Raw genomic sequence first — 19,214 nt, 5'->3', positions numbered from 1 at the left:
AACATCTGTAGGAATCATCTTTATTTAATTGATCTATAAGAATAAAAGTGTAGGATTGATGAGTAGGATTAGACAACATACAGAAATAATTATTTGTGGAGATCACAACAAACAATCAACAACTGTTAAAAACAAATTAAAAACAACTATTTCTTTACTATTTATTTTAAGAATTTATTTATTTACCTACTTATTTACCAATAACAAAATAATAGTAATATTGACTCAATTAAAGCAACAACTCCGGTTGAAAAAGATAATCAAAAAGTTAAAAATAATCAGTTCAAAAACATGGATTTGAAAGTTTTAATTTAACAAAGTAACGACACTACAAATTATACACATCATAAATGGAAAATAGACATAATAATGTTAAATTGAAATTAGTTGATGGACTAACTAGAAAAATATATCATTACACAGTCAATAATTATATTAGTGTTTGATGGAATAATTTTTATTATTACTAAGTGTTTTCATTTGGGCTTAAAAAAATGTACCTAATTTTAATATTATTGTACAATGTGAATGCAAATTTGAAACACAAATTAAAAAGGTTATTTCTTTTACTATGAGGGAATTTTAAGTCAAAACTTTCCCTTTTTGTCAAAATATTGTAACATATTCTTTGAGAACAAACAGAAAATATGATGAGGGAAAAGTGAAATCAAAATCAATATTGTTACTTTATACTATATTTTGAACAACCTACAATAGCTTTTAACACATGTGCAGAAGCGGGTACGACAAAAAACTACTTCTATGGTACTTCATGCAAGCAACTTTACATGATAATTCTACTGTGTTTAAAACAACTTTTGAAAGAAAAACTGTTAAAATCTTTTATCACTGATATGTTTAATTCTTTAGAATTTATTGGTGATACAAAGAAGTTTTCACACTTTCCAATTTAAAGGTATCACACTGGAAATGATCATCGTCGATCTTTCGTCGCACGATTGCATATTCTCCTTTCTTTCTCAAAAAAAAAAAAAAAAAAAGAATCTTGTTCTCTTACTGAAATTTTAGGTCCAGCAATGTGCACTGATCTCTGCAATCCGGTTTCTGAAAATCGTTTCGCTACTTGTGCAATTGGGTTGTTCGCATTTTTTACCATTTTTCTGATTGCTTTCATAAAGTTTTCGAATGGGAATGCTGAAATATCATTTAGCGACTTGGCTGAAAATTCAACATCTTCATGCAAGTGTACTAGGCCAAAAAATATCAGAAGACCCTTCGCGAAATCATGATAATAGTCTCTAAAAATTTTGTTTGAATTACAAAATATACTAATAACAATATGCAAAACAAGAAAATGTTCATAGTTTTATTTTGGTATGATAGATTTTAAAACCAACGGGCCAGTGTACAATAAGAATGACCTAAACTCAGTTGCTTTTCAACGATCTAAATCAGCTAATTTTCGTGGTTGTCGTGCAAAGTCGGATGGTAAATTTCCACTGAGCTATATTAGTTTACAGCTAATTGTTTGCATTTGCACACTTGACAACCGACAAATACGTGGACCTTGTTTCAGAAATGTCAACAATCTTTTTACAGCATCAGGAAATATCGGGTAATATTGTATAACATATAATACATCTAAATTTTTTAATTATTTTTTAAATATAGCAGTTAAATCCACTAGTCTAATTTTTAATTAAAAAATGTATAAATCACAGCAGCTATAAGCTACCCGCCTTTATATACGTTTAAAACTTTACAACAACTTGAAATTTATAAGAACTGAAATATAAAGACTGAAATAAGAATACAACTTTTAAGTTTACAAAACTTGTTAAAAGTACAATATTTTGATTAAGAATATTTCATCATTTGTGAAAGTCAAGTTGTGAAGCAGCTTTTGGTTTACATTGTTTTTTATTCCTAAGCAAGTAATTCTTAGTTTCTACTTATCTTTTGTGGAGACTTTTTGTTGATTTTTGGTTTGCTTCAAAATTTTCTTTTCTTTTGACAAACGAATTTCATTTCTGACAGGAGTATCAGTCAAGATCCTTGTTTTTAACTGCCTACTTTTAACTTTTTTTTTTCTGGCAGATGCTTTTGGGTACGGTTTTAAAACCTCAGGTGAGATTATAGAAGCAACACTTGTTGACACTTTGTTTAAAATACTTGTTTCAATATTTACTATAGTTATTTCAGACTCTATGTGATTAACATGTGCTGGTATCATTTCAGATTCCATGTTGTTGACAGGAGTGATAGTAACTGTATCTGGAGCAGCTCTATCTGTAACTGATGATGGTAAATATTCGTCATCTTTGAAAATTTCAGAATTGAATGGCTCAATGCCAGCTACTCTAAATCCTGTCTGTATATTAGATGGTGAGAAAGCTTTTGTATACGGTTCTCGAACTATTGAAACAATATCATAAATGGTCATTGGTCTTGGGTTTGAAACCATCCAATTATCACATGCAGAATTGTAAAACCTTTTCAATGGTCCAAAAACAGTTCTATCTAATGGCTGCAATTTATGGCTGCAATGGGGAGGAAAACTTATCATTGTAATTCCGTGTTGAATTGCAAGCTCCAAGCCTTTAACAGAAATATGACTTTCATGACTGTCGAGAAGTAACAAAACTGGAGATTCCTGAGTTTGAATATTTAACAAAATGTTTAATCCATTCTATGAAAATTTCTGAGTTCATCCAACCAGAAGGATTTGCAAATCCCACACATCCAGGAGGTCCTTCCTTAATCATGTAATCATGAAACTTTACCCTAGGAAAAATAAATAATGGAGGAATGGAATTTCCAATAGCATTAGAGGCACAACATGCAGTTACCAATGTTCCTCGTTCTGCAGATGTGATTCTTCCAACTTGTTTGCTTCCTCTACCAGCTAAAACCTTTACCGGCTTTTGAACGGTTGTTAAACCAGTTTCATCAACATAATATATACAGTTAGGATTATATTTATATCGATTTCTTACCGTTTTAAGATTTTGAAAAAACTCTCTTTCAGTGTGTTTGTTAAAAGCTGTTGATCGAGCGAAGCTCGTTGCTTCAGGTGTTCGTAGAGACAACTCTGGTTGTCTTTTCATAAAACCTTGCAACCAATCAATGCCTGCAATTTTATTTTTGATCCATGATGATGGGCATATCTTATTGTTTTTTAAAGCAAATTCATATGCCAATAATCGCGTTGACCTAGTTGAAAGGCCATAGTTCATTTTTGATGCAATTAGTAAATAACTTGATAAACTTTTTTCATCTTCTGCTATAAAAACTTGTCTATTGTTGTAGTTAGACTTGAAAGCTTCATTTGGATTAAGCCTCTTTTTACGACAATATCTTTTTAAAGTCATTCTATCTATGTTAAACTGACGTGCTACAACATTCAGTTGTGTTCCTTCTAAAACTTTATTAACAGCTACTTTCATTGTTTCACTTGGTATAGCAACTTTATTTGTTTTTTTAATTTTATTTCTAACCATTTTAAGATCTGTAAAAAAATATATCAATAAAAACATATGTTTTTAATAAATGCTAATATTTAACATAATAATATTATGTTAAATATTTTTTAATTATTATGTTAAATATTATTCTTTTGATATTATAAAATAATAGTATTATTATTACTAGCTTATAACATAAGTAGATTTAAAAAATGAAATGCTAAAAGCTATTGTTTGTTTATATATAGTTTTTTTTTTAATTATAAATACAATTCCATTCGTTTAACTGTATTGCTTATAAACAAAAACATGGGGCACTTCGCCTTCTATGGGGCACTTTGATCCTCCGATCAATGGGCCCCGCATAGTCAAAGATCAATGTACCCCAATAGGTATAGGTAACATATTGATAGCAATATCTACTGTATAAATTGCAGCCAAATAAAAATTATATATTATATTATACACCTAACACTTACAAATTTAAAATAAAATTGTTGTTAACCCATACAGACTAAATAAAAATATATTTGAATTATAGTACGATTTAAAAAAATCACTTTTTATGACGAAAAACAATCTCCCCTACACTATCTGGCTAACTCTTACCAGAAAACAAAGAAATCATAAAAACGTCAATACAACCAAAATATCCCAATATCGGCCAAAACTAAATTCCAGTGGATTTGAAAAGTGTTAAACTATCCCCATTTAATTGTAAACCAATTCTATTGTTATTATTAAAATACTCTGGATTTCCTCGCATACACTTTTTAATACCAACTTGTATACCAAAATGTATAAGGGTACCTCCATATTTTTCTATTTCACGGGCTGTTCTAGGAGTCTTTAGCAAAGTTTTTGAATCTTTTGGCAATGACGGGTGCCCATACTTTCTTAATATTTTTAGAAAAACATTTAAAATACACGCGAGCAGTTATTTCCACTGATGAGTCGACTTAATTCCTTTTAAAAAGCATGTGTATCTGGAATGTCGTCATCAGAGGTTTCTGATGAAGATAACACAGCTTCTTCATATCCAAAGTCACTGCTATCACCAAAGGCAAACTGTTCAATACTATCACTGCTTTGACATAAATCATTACTTGCAGAGGATTCATTATATATTATTTCACGTAATAGCGATCATCAGATGTTTGATAACACCTGATAATTGCTTTGCGTGAAACTTTTAGTAATGCTATATAAACCAAACTAATTATTTAGTTTGTATAATAGTAATAATAAAAATATATGATATTTGCTCTACTTATACTACGCTGTACTGAGCACTCTTTCTGGATATATTAACATAATTTCTACAATACTATATACATATATGTATATATATATATATATATATATATATATATATATATATATATATATATGTATATATATTTATGTATATATATATATATATATATATATATTTATATATATATATACATATATATATATATATATACATATATATATATACATATATATATATATATATATATATATATATATATATATATATACATATATATATATATATATATATATATATATATATATATATATTTATATATATATATACATATATATATATATATATATATATATATATATATATATATATATATATATATATATATATATATATATATATATAGTATATATATATATATATATATATATATATATATATATATATATATGTATATATATATATATATATATAGTGACGGCGTTAGGGTAGGCCTGGTTGAACGATGGCCCAGGGCGCCGAATATAAAGGGGTGAAACTAATTAATTATTTTACCCTTTGCCTTTTTTTTGAATAGGGTTAAATTGAGCTAGGGGCGCCGTAGAAATCTCGTCCAGGGCGCTGGTAGTGGTAAAACCGGCACTGTATATATATATATATATATATATATATATATATATATATATATATATATATATATATATATATATATATATATATATATATATATGTTTTATACTTTATCAATTTTTGAAATTAAACTCGCGAATCGATTTATAAATTGACCATTTATATGAAAATAAGTTTGAACAAAAAAAAGTATGTTTGTACAATTTTTAGGGTCCCCGCCAGTTCGATTTTGGGCAAAAATGTTGGGTGTTTTAAACGCCTGGCGGGGACCTTAAAATCTATCCTATAAAATTTTTTGTTCTTTTAAATAATATATGTTGAATTGGATATTAATTACATAAAAGGAGCATGTTGAAAAAATTAAGATACGCCTCCGAGTTATTAATATTTACAAAAACCTATTTTGTAACTCGGTGGCGTATTTTATAACTCGGAGGCGTATTTTATAACTCGTATCGTATCGGAGGCGTATCTTAATTTTTTCAAGGCATCTGAGACACTAAATAGACGTCTCATAGACGTCTTGGTGCCCACTGGGTTAAGTTATATTTCATTTTGACATTTTATTGCTCTGGCGACAAGATCATTAGATCTTCTATCAGATATTAAGTTTTAATTTGAACTAGCCTATTTCTTTTTTTAACATATTTTTTTAATTCTTATTGATATGTTGATTGCATTCTTAGTTATAACTTATTAAAAGTATAAAAGTTTATTTATTTGTAAATGTAAAACTTCATAATAAAAAAAAAAAAGTGTAATAATATGTTTACAAAGTGTATGTATGTGTGCGTGTATATATATGTATATGTATAAATTGTGTCAGAGGCGGATCCAGTTTTTTTTTTTACTTAAGATAACTAACTTCATGACATCATAACTTCAGCTAAATTAACAAATAGACTGAATTAATTGCACATTTTGCACATTTACATTAATTTAAATTGGTTACACATTATGTACATTTACAATGCATTTCTAAATCCGTCACTGTTATTAACATGGAGCAAACACCGAACATTTATATGTTTATACTTATGTCAAATAAGGATGCTTTGCAGAAAATTGCGATGATTGGAGCCTGGGAACAAAAAAACCTAAAATTTTGGCAACAACTATCCCAAAAGTGTAAACAAAAAGTTGACAACAGCTTTTTTTTTACTATTCTTAACTAAAGCTATATTCATCGAAAAATTTTAAATTTCATAGTATAATCTCTCAGCGTTCAAAAATTATGACCATATAAAACTTAAATCCCCCTCAATTTGTGGGGGTTACAAATTTTGTTTGGTCATAACTTTTGAATGTTAAAAGATTATTGTATGAAATTTAAAATTTATTGATGAATATAACTTTAGTTAAGAACAATAAAAAAATATTTTGTCAACTTGTTACTCTCACGATTGGAGCAGTTGTGGCCAAAATTTTAGGTTTTTTTAGTTCACAAGCTCCAATCATCGCAATTTTCTGCATTGCATCCTTATTTGACATAGGTATAAACATATAAATGTTTGGTGTTTGCTCCATGTTAATAACAGTGACGGATCTAGAAATGCATTGTAAATGTACATAATGTGTAACCAATTTAAATTAATGTAAATGTGCAAAATGTGCAATTAATTCAGTCTATTTGTTAATTTAGCTGACAAAAGTTAGATCACTTAAAGGAAAAGTTAGTTAAATAGTTGCTAAATCTAATTAAATTAGACGTTTTTTAAATAACAAAAACGCAAAGTCAATTGATATCAATAATTGATGTCAATTGAATCTAAACTTAATTATTAAGTTTGCGTTTTTGCGCAAATCGTGAATTAATTCACGAATCAAGTTACGATTTGCGTCATATCTTTAATTGACAGATTATGATTCAAATGAAAGTTTAATAGCCATGATTAAATCGATTTTGAGGTATTTTCCCTATGTACTATATGGGCCAAAGTATTAGATGTAATATTTAAATAGATGATAAATTTCAGTATAAAAAATTTGGACATGGATTAAAGGCAAATTTTCTAGTTTTATTAAAGAAAAAAAATTACTAATAAAATACCCTCCCCTCTCCCCCTCTCCCTTTTCTCCTCCAAAGAAGGTGATTTTCGTTTTTTCTGCAAATATAGTCGGGTATCTAACACAATTCAGTCGGGTGAATTTTAGTTTTTGGAACTTTTTTTTTTTGTTAGAATTCAATCGCTACTTTTAAAGATTCATCCTTACCCCCCCTCACCCCCCCCCTCTATCCCTGATTTTATTTGTAAAATCGCCTCAGTATGTATATATATATATATATATATATATATATATATATATATATATATATATATATATATATATATATATATATACATATTTATATATATATATATATATATATATATATATATATATATATATATATTTATATATATATATATATATATATATATATATATATATATATATATATATATATATATATAAATTAGTAAAAAACACTTATCTAACTTTTATCTTCGACTTGAAGTTTCACCATTGCTGGATCATCAGGAAGAGTACTCTTCCTAATGATCCAGCAATGGTGAAACTTTTAGTCGAAGATAAAAGTTAGATAAGTGATTTTTACTAATTTAGTATTGCTCTGTTCTTTAAGAACATTAAGCACTCTATTTGTAAAATACACTAACATAATTTACATATATATATATATATATATATATATATATATATATATATATATATATATATATATATATATATATATATATATATATATATATATATATATATGTATATATATATATACAGTAGCGTGCAAAAGTAACCGGACAAGAGTATAACTTGAGATAAATTTTGAATGAAAAGTCCAATTGCTTTCAAATTTTCACAGAAATATCAAAAAATTGATTACAAATCTAAAACATTTTTTAAATTGAAAATTCTTTTTATTTTAAGCGATTAGGTCATTGAGGTCAAGATATAAACTAATTTATCCATTAAGAATTAAGGAACAGGAATATTTATAATCCCATTTGTTAACCAAATTTTTGTAACATACTGAGTACATCCTGAAAATTTCACGCGCAAATTTTTTAGCCAAAATATAACGTTTCAAAGTTATCCAAGTATTATTCATATTCGTAAATTATAAATTTATTTAATTATGAGTTTTTTATGTCTTTAATATGAAACATATCTTTTATATAAAAATAATAAGTTGTAAAAAACTAAAGTTTTTTAAAAGAAAAATCATATTTTATGTGTACCAAAAACAATAATAAAAAAGTATAGATCGGTTATCTATACTTTTAAGTCCCGCGTTCACTGGATAATAATAATAATAAATAATAATAGGTCTATTATCTTTTTTATTATTATTACTCTACTCGCCTCCCCAAGGCCAAGGAGGCCTCAGCAGTCAAGTAGGTGACACTTTTTTTTTTTTTTTTTTTTGTAGAGTCAACCTGTTTAACTATAAATAAAGATACGAGTAGCTTCTGAGTACTTATGTAGGTAGTGAAGACGCTTAAAAGCTTTTACTACCTACATAAGAGCGATTTAGGAAACCTGCATTTGAAGAAATAAGAAAAAACTCGCACTGAATTAATAAATGCAGAAAAAAAAGTATAAAAAGGTTTTACCAAGAAAATAAAATCTAGATAAAATGTGAGAGTGCGTTCAATCAAAAATCGTAGAGGAGCGCTCGCTTCAAAAACTATATTGCAAGTATCATCCGAGCAATTAGCATCCGAACACGGACGTTAATTGCACATTAGCAATATGGTTTTTGTAATGTAGACAAAAGTAATTTAAACAATGCTTATTTATTGATTGTTCAAACAATTTTACTCTTATGTATCTTGATTTTTTATTCTAGAATATATTGTATTTATAATAGATTATAAGAGAAAAAAGTTTGTAAAATTGCATTAACAAAAGCGGAAATATTTAACTTAAAAATATTTTATAACATATAAGTTATAGAATGTTTTTAAGTTAAATATTTAAAATAAAAACAGCCTAACAATTAGATAAACATGAGTTAAATAGGTATTAACATAAAAGAAAATTTTGGGACCAAGAAAATCAAATATGAAGCTGAATTTTATTTTGCATGTACGCGTTCAAACGCGCTTTAGAGAACAACTGTAACCACTATTTTCATTTTAAAACTTAGGTTTTATGAACCAAAATATATCATCATTAAATTTAGTGTGTCTTGGATTTTATCTAATAAAAAGATAGTGGATCTGATCTCTCATAATGTCGTCTCAGTGTCATTATGATTCTCAACTCTGTGCTAAGTTGTGGTTTTTTTGCTCTGTGATGCAACCTTTTGATTTTGAATCAGTTTATTGAAACTTTCTAGAATTTTCTTATTATAATTGAGATTTATTGGAAAAATCTTTCCAATAAATCTCTATGATAATCTAGTTAGTTCACCTAAATTATCATCAGGAGCTAAATAAGAATCTTTAATAAATTTGATTGATTTCATCAAGTCAGTTGCATCAAACTCACGTACTTTAAAAAAAAGATTTAAACATCTCATTTCTAAATAAAAGCTTTATTCAAATGTCATTAGGTCAAAACGTCAGGCAACAATTAAAATTTCAAGAAAATATTTAAATATTTTATTTTTTTACTTACTCGTCCAAAAACCACTGGTCATTTCAAAAAAAAGACGAGAGGTTGTTGTCTTTAAAAAAACTATGCCTTACTCAATTTGAAGTATTAGGTACGCGTAGATCCGGATTTTACAAAGCCGTTTTCTCGGCCAAATTCTGTGACACGCTTTTTCAAGTTAGTTGAAAAGTTGCATGGTATGAACTTGTTTTACTGTGTTATTTTTTAGAAATATGTATTAACATAGATATTTTTTGAATACTAGAATTATGGAACTTAAATTTTACATGGATTTCTTTGAGTTAAAATTTTATTTATTATGAAGTTATTGTTGTTAAAAATTTGCTTGTTTTTTGGACATCAAGTATATATCGAAAGAATGCTGGTTCATTTTTCTAATATATTCTCTCACCTTTTATAACCTTTTTTCTAACTACCTGCCAAATTTCATTGAAAAAAAAGCATACTCAGTCACTTTAAAACTCTACTCCAATTAGATAAAGTTTTGTTGTTGTTTGGACATCGAGTATATATCAAAGGAATGCTGGTTCATTTTTCTTATATATTCTCTCATCTTATATAACCTTTTTTCTAACAACCTGCCAAATTTCATTGAAAAAAAAGCATACTCAGACACTTTAAAACTCTACTCCAGTTAGGTAAAGTTTTGTTGTTGTTTGGAAATCAAGTATATATCAAAGGAATGCTGATTCATTTTTCTGATATATTTTCTCACCCTTAGTAACTTTTTTTCTTACTACCTGTCAAATTTCATTGAAAAAAACGCATACTCAGACATCTTAACATTATGCTCTAATTAGATAACTTTTTAAGCTTCAATAATGCGATACACTCGCAGTGAGGAGGATTTTAATGCCATTATATTTACCATTATTTAAATATATTATATTTTATTTATAAAAATTAAACTTTTTTCTGCTATCATGGGGCCAAAAACAAAGTTTGTGTTTCATAGTGAATGCAAAAAGTATTTAACTGCTAATTTTGAATTGTTGCAAATAGGCATCAAGTCACTAGACTTTTTAAGATAGAAACATGTAAAAATCAGGTTAGAAGTCTCATATTAGTCAGATATTTAAAATATCTGCAGTTGATTTTAAAATTAAAAAAAAATGCATTTTTTCTTACTAAGGAAAAAGTAGCTTAACTAAAACATTATTATAGATTTGAAAATTGATTACAAAAAAGGTTAAATTAAAGGTAAATATGCTTTTGCAAAATGTCTTTGAAACAAAAAGCAGTTTAATATTCTTCATTACCTATCCTCACTTGGAATATGCAGTGCCTGCCTATTGTCCGTCCTTAAAAGATAACATTAAAACTGTAGAAACCATACAAAGAAGAGCGACAAAAAAGTGACTTAATCGATCAATATAAAATCGACAAGAGATTGGAAACTATCAATTGCAAAAACCCTTTAAATATTAACCATTTAAGACATTAACCTGCCAAGACCCTGACCATTTAAGAATTTAACCTGCATTTAAGAAATCAGCACTTCATAACCAACTATACAAGATACGCTTTTTTACCAACAGAATTGTAAACAATTAGAATAAACTAAGTTCACAAACAGTAAGTCAAGAAACTATCAATAAATTTAAAAATAAGACAACGGTTATAGACAATATTTATTTTAGAAATAATCAATTCAAAGGCTATTATAATGTTACTTAATACTGCATTCCGTTTCTTTTTATAAAACCATTGCTATAACCTTGTATTATTATTATTATTATTCACCATAGCAACACTTTACAGGAATGCCAACGACATTGATGAAAAAATAAGATTGTCATAACAAGTTAAATCTGGTAGATAAGCTCATCAAGATATCCAATTAGAGCTCCACAGCGTAGCAATAAACAATCCAGGAGATCAGGGGAAAGAAACTTTTATCCCTAAAACTTTTGAGGCTCTTGAAGGTAACCATGACTTTATTTTTTAGTATATACCAGTTATAACACCCAACGTTATTGAAGTCTATTTAATAACTAAACAATTGTTAATCTAATTTTATTGGCGCCCAAATGTCATGACAAATAAATAAAATCTAAATTTACTAAATTTACTTTTATATTTAATTTTTATTTCAAACGACGTGGTTCTTATGTTCCTGCTGCTTTAATTATTTTATATTGACTAATTTGACTTCGTACTACCAACGTAAGAATTAGGTTTTGGTAACTATTAGGCGCTCCCGCAGAAGCGATTAATTTTGACTCTCATATTTAACCAAAATCAATTATGATCCGTATTGATTATCAAACGTATTGTACTTCATCCATCAATTATCAGCATGCATAAAACAAACTTAATCATAATAATGCATAATATATTCCTTTACTACATAATATTTTTTATTCATCAATATAACAAACTTATTATATTTAAATTATTATTATATTTAAATTAATATTAAAAATATATCACTATATATGCAATTTTTTATTCCTAAGTAATTGTGCGTGGTGTTACAGTCTTACAGGGGATATTTTAAGGTGGGGAGTGGGCTGGCCCCGGCGAAATGCGGGTACAAAGGATGATTTTTACCCACGCGCCAAGGCTTCGAAGGCGCCAAATTTTGATTAAATACTTACTTTTTTTCCTGAGAATATGAAAATATATAAGTTTATAATAATAGTTACATAAAAATTAATATACTTATTTATGTAAGAGTAAGTATATATTAATTTACAATAAAATTTATAATAATTCGAAACAACTTTTTTTAAATTTTCTTAAATTTTTGATAAGTGATTTGTATTTTTTAAGTAAAGGCTGTGTAGAGTCGGTATTTATTATACTGTTTCTATTTAGAGGTCGAGTGCTAGGACACAAAAGACCAACTTTATGTCTAGAATCATATCCAAGGTTCTCAGTGGGATAAGGATTTTTATTAGTAGGCTCTTTATCTTTAAAATGATTAGAACAAACTCGTACATCTTTCTTTGGGCAGAAAAAATCATTTGTCTTATTAGTGTTTAAGCGGTTAATTAGTTTGATCCAAATTTCACGTTGGGAGGGAGATTTTTTGATAGTTGGAAAAGGAAATAAATGAAAAGGCGATGCACAACTACATCCAATATCCTCTTTTCTACATTTATGTTCAGTGCATATTGCATATTTCCATTTCATAAGTCTATAGCTTTCATTTGAACAATTTTTTACAACGCAATGATATGCCATTTTACCAATACCTACTTATTAAAACTAAAGCAAAAATAATAAATCAAAATAGTTAGTTTATTTAGCAGTTTTTATTTCAAAATAATCATTTCATTTTGCAAAAACATACCAAAATATAAAATCTATTCAAAGAAATAGCTTGATTCCCTTATAAAACGTACCGTTTTTTAAGATTGTTACTCGAAATTTTTGTGTGTTTGTTAACATGAGTGTGTTTTACAACTTTTGGGAATTTCGAAAACCGTGTATTAGGCATAAAATAAATTTACTTGGTGATGTGCTTAGTAATTAAATTGCTTTATTTATAATACCATAGAATTATAGTTTTAAATAAAATATTTCTTTAATAAATTATTTAAGGAATAAATTTTAAAACTATAATATAACCATTATGTCTAGTCACAAAGAACCGCTGTTGAAGAAATTAAAAGGTTGTTTAAAATCATCTTAAAAAACGTTGGTGCGTATACGATTTTTCATTAAACTCAGCATATAATTAATCAAAAAATGACCTGTCTAAAACCCCATCTAATCAAAGGTAACCCAGAATGTCGGCACTTTTTTAAAAAAAACGTGTTGCAAACCGTTGAAATCGTTCAAAGTAGAGCATGATGTATTTGATGTATCTACAGTAAATTCTTTTAAAAATATTTTTATGATGCTATTCGGATATTTATATTTTTATGATATTACAAGCTTTCGGACGCCAGACGTTCAGCTCAGATTGCCGCCATAAACTAATTGCAAAACAACTGTGGGAAACTACTGCTGCTTTAAAGCTGTTGCTTTACCTTTGAACAAAACATCGACCCAAGACGAGCAAATGATTCGTCTTGGCGGTGAAACATTTTTTTTCCATGAGTTCTCCAAACATAAGCTTAAAGCGAATATCATTAACTTTGAGTTTTGTTTGAATTCCATTTAACTAATTGAATTTAAAATTGGGATTGTAAAAACTATTTCGTTAAGATGCTCATTTATCTTGTTAAAAGGTCGAGAACCAGTAAAAGTTAAAGCTTGTGAAATAGAAAAAAACTTTATGGAAGATATTTGCATCTTAATAGTTTGAAGTAGTCATCATTTTTCACTTTTAGAAACACTTTAGACTTTCTGAATCAAATATACTCAAAGGGTCTATAGTTTATTTTCCAATCTATATGCATTCTAATTCGAATTTCTTAAAGCAATGCGTCTTTTAACGACCTTTAAGTAAACTAAAACTGATTTTAAAAAATGACTGTAGGGCCACTAAAAAACAAAAGATTTAAGAACATCTATCAAACATACATGTTGAAAATGAATTGGATACAACTCTGTCGTAAGTTGACAGTATAATAATAACAATTTTTATAGTAAAAAAGCAAAAAAAAAGAGTTTTCAAAAAAAATTTTGAAGATTCTGTAGTATTTAATCTTTTTTTCGCCCACCTTCGAAATTTTTGCTGAATAGTACTAAGGCGATATTTCTGATGACATTCTAAGCAAGGTTTTGACTTACCGTGCCGGATAGAAAGAAGACATATGATTGTCTTAATATCATAACCAAAACTCCGTAAATAATAAATATTCATATATCTTATATAAAAATTAAAAAATATAAACGAGAGTATGATAAATTCCAAAATTTATTCCGAATAAATGAGCACTAAGAAGCGGTAAATAAATAAAAAATGAATAAATAAAAAATGTTTAAAATAAATTTCGAAAGAATATGAAGTATAATTTTCAATTATTACCTAAATATCATTATACTTAAAAGTATAAAGATATATAATTTTAAGAACTTAAAAAACTTTAAAAAATAATCATATCCAGCGGGCACAGTACCTAAATAAGGCGTCTTTTAAACGTTCAAAAGACGTCTTATTTAGGTCCTGTGCCCACAGGGTATTTATGCATTTTGATAAAAATAGAAATAATATAAAAAAGTTTCTTGAACGTAAATCTCTTTATATAAAATAAAAATGATATTTCACGACTGCTTAATAAATATAGCTTTAGAAAGACCCTCAATCTTTACATTATTTGAAACTATTTTTTTTCAATTTTAATTTAAAATAATTTAAAGTTGCAAGCCTTTTAATGTTATTATTGATAACTATATTCCATACTAAGGACCTCTAGTGGTGGTAAAAGACTTAGTAACTTCCGAGTTTGAATATTTAGTAGGATATTTGCGCTCTACTTTTGTAAATAAATTGTTAAAATATTTAGAAATGTTTCTTTATCAACTTTGTAGTAAAAATTAAAAGATTATTAACATTAATTTGGTAAACATTCTGAATTTTTAGATTACTAAACAATGGCTGTGAATGCGTAAAGCTTTGCGTTAAAAAGCATACAAATATTTAAATAAAAAATTTTTAATTAAATTTATTCAATTTTTCCTCGTGACATTTTTATTAAGCATAAAACCTAGAAAACTCATTGCGTTTTTTCTTCTAATATTAGGATACCCAATGCTAACATTTGCAAGTTTAACAGGAAGGTATACTTAATTTCGTTTAAGTTTACTAATAGTTTATTTGTATTAAACCATTTAGTTATATTAAAAAAGGTCTTTGTTGACTTTTATTAACAGCGTTAAAATTAAAAAAAAAATGTTGAAATTTTTACCTTAGGGTAGAATATGTGATTTAATTATCTGGTGACAAATTTGCTAATGAAATATGTTTTTATTTCACTTTGGGAATAAAATAAATTAATGTTGACAGCAAATTTGTTTAAATTATTTATGTTAATTCAAAACAAAAGCAATCCTAATATAGATCGTCGAGGAACTGCACAAGTGATTATGTTAATGTCGGTTTTAAAATGATTATTTAAAAAAGGTTATAAGCTGATAAGAATAGAGTAGTAGCTTCTGACTTCTACTTTAATTCTGATTAGTTTTTTGCAGTAGCAGTTGTCCGTTTGTGTTTAATACGCAAGAAATTAAGTAAATTAAAAAAAGAGGCCCAGATATTGATGATACCAATTTTTTAAGTGTCTTTCCAGAACTAAATCAATTTTTCTCTTTTCGATCTCTCGATCATTACAGGAGCCGTACCTGATAATTTAAAAATGAAATTGTGCTTATTCATAAATCTTGGCGAACCTCATCCTAATCCTCTTTCAAAACCTTTTTCAAATCAAACTACAGACTAATATCAATACTTTCTCTATTTTCAAAACTCCTTAACTCAATTTTCAACAACAGCTTATACAAATACTTAATCAGAAATAAAATCCTGAATGAAAACTAGTATGCTTTTTAACGCAGAGCATCCTATCATTGGTCTCATTAACAGGAACAATCAAATCATTCAATGAAAAAAAGTATTAGGTTAAAAGCGCTTGTCACTGTAGATCATGCAGTCAAAAATAGAAAAAGTATGGATTAAAAATACAATTATTTAAAAGTTACCTGTATAATAATAAGAACCAAACTCTATAGTGGTTTAAAATCTACCTATTACCTCCCTATACAAAACAGTGCGTTACTACAGATAATATTTACTTCTTAAAATTACTAAAAATGGTGTTCCTCAAGGTTTTATTCTTGCTTCTTTTTTGTTTCTAATATATATAAATAACATTATAAATTTTTTAATAAGCTTGATGTTATAAAGTTTACAGACGATACAATTTTATTCTACTCTTTAACAAAGTAAAGAACTTAAAAAACTGAATATATGGTTTAAAACAAACATATTTTTCTAGAACATAGAGATAGCAAAATACACTTTATTTCATTCAAAGCAGCAGAAAAATGCACTACCAAAAATTCTACCCTCGTTAAAAATAGAAAATAAAATCATTAAAAGATTTCAAGAAAATAAATGTTTAGGAGTTGTAAATGATGAAAATATCTCCTGGAAAGCTCATATAGATGTATTAATCGTTAAAATATAAAAAAACATAGGCCTGCTTTATAAGGCAAGATATATGTTATGACAACATTAATTAAAACTTATATTATATAACTTATTATATATTTCATAGGATTCGGCGGTTAACGTTAAAATACACGCTAAAAAGTAACGTGAAATGCACGTTTTCGTCACGTCGCTGTGCCTGCTGGGTAAGGTCTTCAACGAGATTACGCATTCTTCTCTTACAAACATAATTAATCTTGTAATCTTTCTATTATATTATTGAAACTATTATAATTGTAAAATGACTAATCTTGTAAAACATTTTGAGAAAAAAAATAAAAATAAAAAATAAAATGTTCTATTGCCCCTTTTTTATATAACCTTTTAGCAACATTTAACAAGTTATATTTAATTTTGCTTATTCAAATTTGTAAACAAGTTAACTCCTTTAAAAAAAAAAATGAAATAATAACATTTTTTTAAACTAAAATAAATACAGATTCTGCATTTAAAAGTGCTCCCAACAGTATCTACATTTTGACAGCGTTTTCTAAATTAATTTTTGAAGCATAATCTTTTAATTCATAAAATAATTTTTTAATAAATAAATCTTATTACTATTGAAAATTTAAAGATAAAATCTAATTTTTTTTTTTCAAACAAAAAAACAATTTACAGCTCTGATTTTTATTATGCTGCATTCGTCAATAAATTTAATTATCAATAGTCTATCTATAATCTGTATGCTACATAAACTAAAATTTATAAATTACATTAATATTTTTCGCATCAATATAAAAGAGACGTCCTTATCATCTAACAATCTGCGTGTAAATGCTGCATCAAGCTGTCGAGTTTCACTAATAAATTGATAGCCCTGTTTTTCGTACCAAGAAAGTAAATCTTTTCGAAAATTTATTGCCTTAATTTCCATAAGTAAACCAAATTGTTTGTTTTTATTACTATCGCTGGCACTTAAAGTCGTGTGCTGGATTGTATTAAAAACTTCTTCGCATAGGTACTTTTCAGCAGAAGCAACTAACGCTTTACCAAATCCTTGGTTGGCATACTTTGGTGGCACAGAGAGAGATGAAAATTTTCCTATCAGTGTAACCTAATATATAGTTATTGTAATTTATAATGACGTTATAAAAATAATAAACTTATAAATTGACCTATTATGGTTAAAAACTAATAGAACTCAAGAGAAACCCTCATCGCATTTAGCCAACTAAAGTATAAATGAAAACCGTAACAAAACAAATACCAACCTTAGTAATGGAATTATTTTCTAAAACAAATGTCTCTCTTGTAGTTATCCAATGTAAAAAAATGGTGCCAACTACTTTGTTTTTAAAATTTTCACAATTTTCATTATCATATGCAAGTATAAAGACAGAATCTTTTTGTAGTAGCATAGATGTAACATCTTCGCTTGTGAATTTTTGATGATATTCCGGTTTTTTAAAAAAAGCATATTCCTAAAATTGTACAAATAAAGTTTGACAAAATGTGAGTATGCTTAAAAGCAATAAAGCAATATTTAAATTAAAACAAAGTTTGTTTACCATAAAAGCATCGTTAATGCACTCCATTATTACATCAACATCATTTAAAGTTGCTATTGCAGTTAGAACCATTACAATACTTGACAAAAGATGGCAGTTTATACCTTTAAAAAAATTTAATCCTTTAAAAAGTATAAGTGAATTTAATAAGTGAACTTAGTCAGTGTAATATTAATATCAATAGTGACCTCAAGACACAAAAATAAATACTCTTCACAAAAGTCATGCAATGTTAAAAAAATATTATCATTTAATTTTTAAATATTCAATGCGTGAATGCGCAAAAAATGGTTGAAGGACAGAATAAAACACATTAAGATATAAGTTAAAGAAAGAACAAAAAAATGTAAAAATTATTCTGTTCCTTTTTCCAAAAGTTACAAATTCGTGATTGTAAGTATAACGCAGTTCATTTACAATATATATAATAAAATATATCCTATAAATAGATAACTATTTAGAAAATTAGTCGGCACAATTAATAAAGACAAAACGTATTGATGTTATTGAAAGTAAATTTTCAGAAGACCATACGTCATACGGTCTTATCATCAATAAAATGCTTAACTTAGTTTTGATATATTTACATGTATATATGCAAAAAAAATTAATTACACATAATCTCGTAATAATACCATTAAAGTCAAATATTTTATTTGGCACCAAGGTTG

The 19,214-nt window shown here is 27.0% G+C and overlaps 3 protein-coding genes and 1 long non-coding RNA gene across 5 annotated transcripts in view; 1 reads left to right on the top strand and 3 right to left on the bottom strand.

Annotated features, from left to right (window-relative positions):
- Nucleotides 1-79, bottom strand: part of LOC136081227 (uncharacterized) — a 1,278-nt gene extending 1,199 nt beyond the window's left edge. The window contains exon 1 of the mRNA XM_065798527.1: nucleotides 1-79. This exon is cut by the window's left edge and continues 1,199 nt beyond it. Coding sequence (XP_065654599.1) covers nucleotides 1-79 — 79 coding nt within the window.
- A 2,500-nt stretch (nucleotides 80-2,579) lies between these two features.
- Nucleotides 2,580-6,837, bottom strand: LOC136081226 (tigger transposable element-derived protein 4-like). Its single transcript, XM_065798526.1, has 2 exons — nucleotides 6,699-6,837; nucleotides 2,580-3,469 (listed from the first exon to the last, which is right to left on the bottom strand). The coding sequence occupies exons 1-2, from the start codon at nucleotides 6,835-6,837 to the stop codon at nucleotides 2,580-2,582; spliced, it is 1,029 nt and encodes a 342-aa protein (XP_065654598.1).
- A 3,116-nt stretch (nucleotides 6,838-9,953) lies between these two features.
- On the top strand, nucleotides 9,954-17,329 carry LOC136081673 (uncharacterized). 2 transcript variants are annotated; one of them, XR_010639007.1, is made up of 3 exons: nucleotides 11,675-11,855; nucleotides 15,570-15,606; nucleotides 17,103-17,329. It is a non-coding gene; the product is annotated as an uncharacterized LOC136081673 (long non-coding RNA). The 2 variants fall into 2 exon arrangements; XR_010639006.1 differs by lacking the exons at nucleotides 11,675-11,855; nucleotides 15,570-15,606 and adding an exon at nucleotides 9,954-10,106.
- A 283-nt stretch (nucleotides 17,330-17,612) lies between these two features.
- LOC100196985 (uncharacterized) lies at nucleotides 17,613-18,958 on the bottom strand. Its single transcript, XM_065799360.1, has 3 exons — nucleotides 18,544-18,958; nucleotides 18,247-18,456; nucleotides 17,613-18,089 (listed from the first exon to the last, which is right to left on the bottom strand). Exons 1-3 carry the CDS (start codon nucleotides 18,613-18,615, stop codon nucleotides 17,745-17,747), a joined length of 627 nt encoding a protein of 208 aa, XP_065655432.1. The 5' UTR covers nucleotides 18,616-18,958; the 3' UTR covers nucleotides 17,613-17,744.
- Nucleotides 18,959-19,214: the final 256 nt, after the last annotated feature.

Source organism: Hydra vulgaris, chromosome 06 (assembly GCF_038396675.1).
Source record: "Hydra vulgaris chromosome 06, alternate assembly HydraT2T_AEP".
In the NCBI taxonomy this organism is placed as follows: domain Eukaryota; kingdom Metazoa; phylum Cnidaria; class Hydrozoa; order Anthoathecata; family Hydridae; genus Hydra; species Hydra vulgaris.
Note: the sequence above shows the minus strand (reverse complement) of the source record. Positions and strands in the feature narration are given on the sequence as shown.

Coding starts and splice junctions, on each gene's coding strand:
- LOC100196985 (XM_065799360.1), bottom strand. CDS start 18,615: ATGGTTCTAACTGCAATAGCAACTTTAAATGATGTTGATGTAATAATG. Junction 18,457..18,543: donor GCATTAACGATGCTTTTATG/GTAAACAAACTT, acceptor GTACAATTTTAG/GAATATGCTTTTTTTAAAAA. Junction 18,090..18,246: donor AAAATAATTCCATTACTAAG/GTTGGTATTTGT, acceptor ACTATATATTAG/GTTACACTGATAGGAAAATT.
- LOC136081226 (XM_065798526.1), bottom strand. CDS start 6,837: ATGGAGCAAACACCAAACATTTATATGTTTATACCTATGTCAAATAAG. Junction 3,470..6,698: donor TCCAATCGTGAGAGTAACAA/GTTGACAAAATA, acceptor ATTTTTTTACAG/ATCTTAAAATGGTTAGAAAT.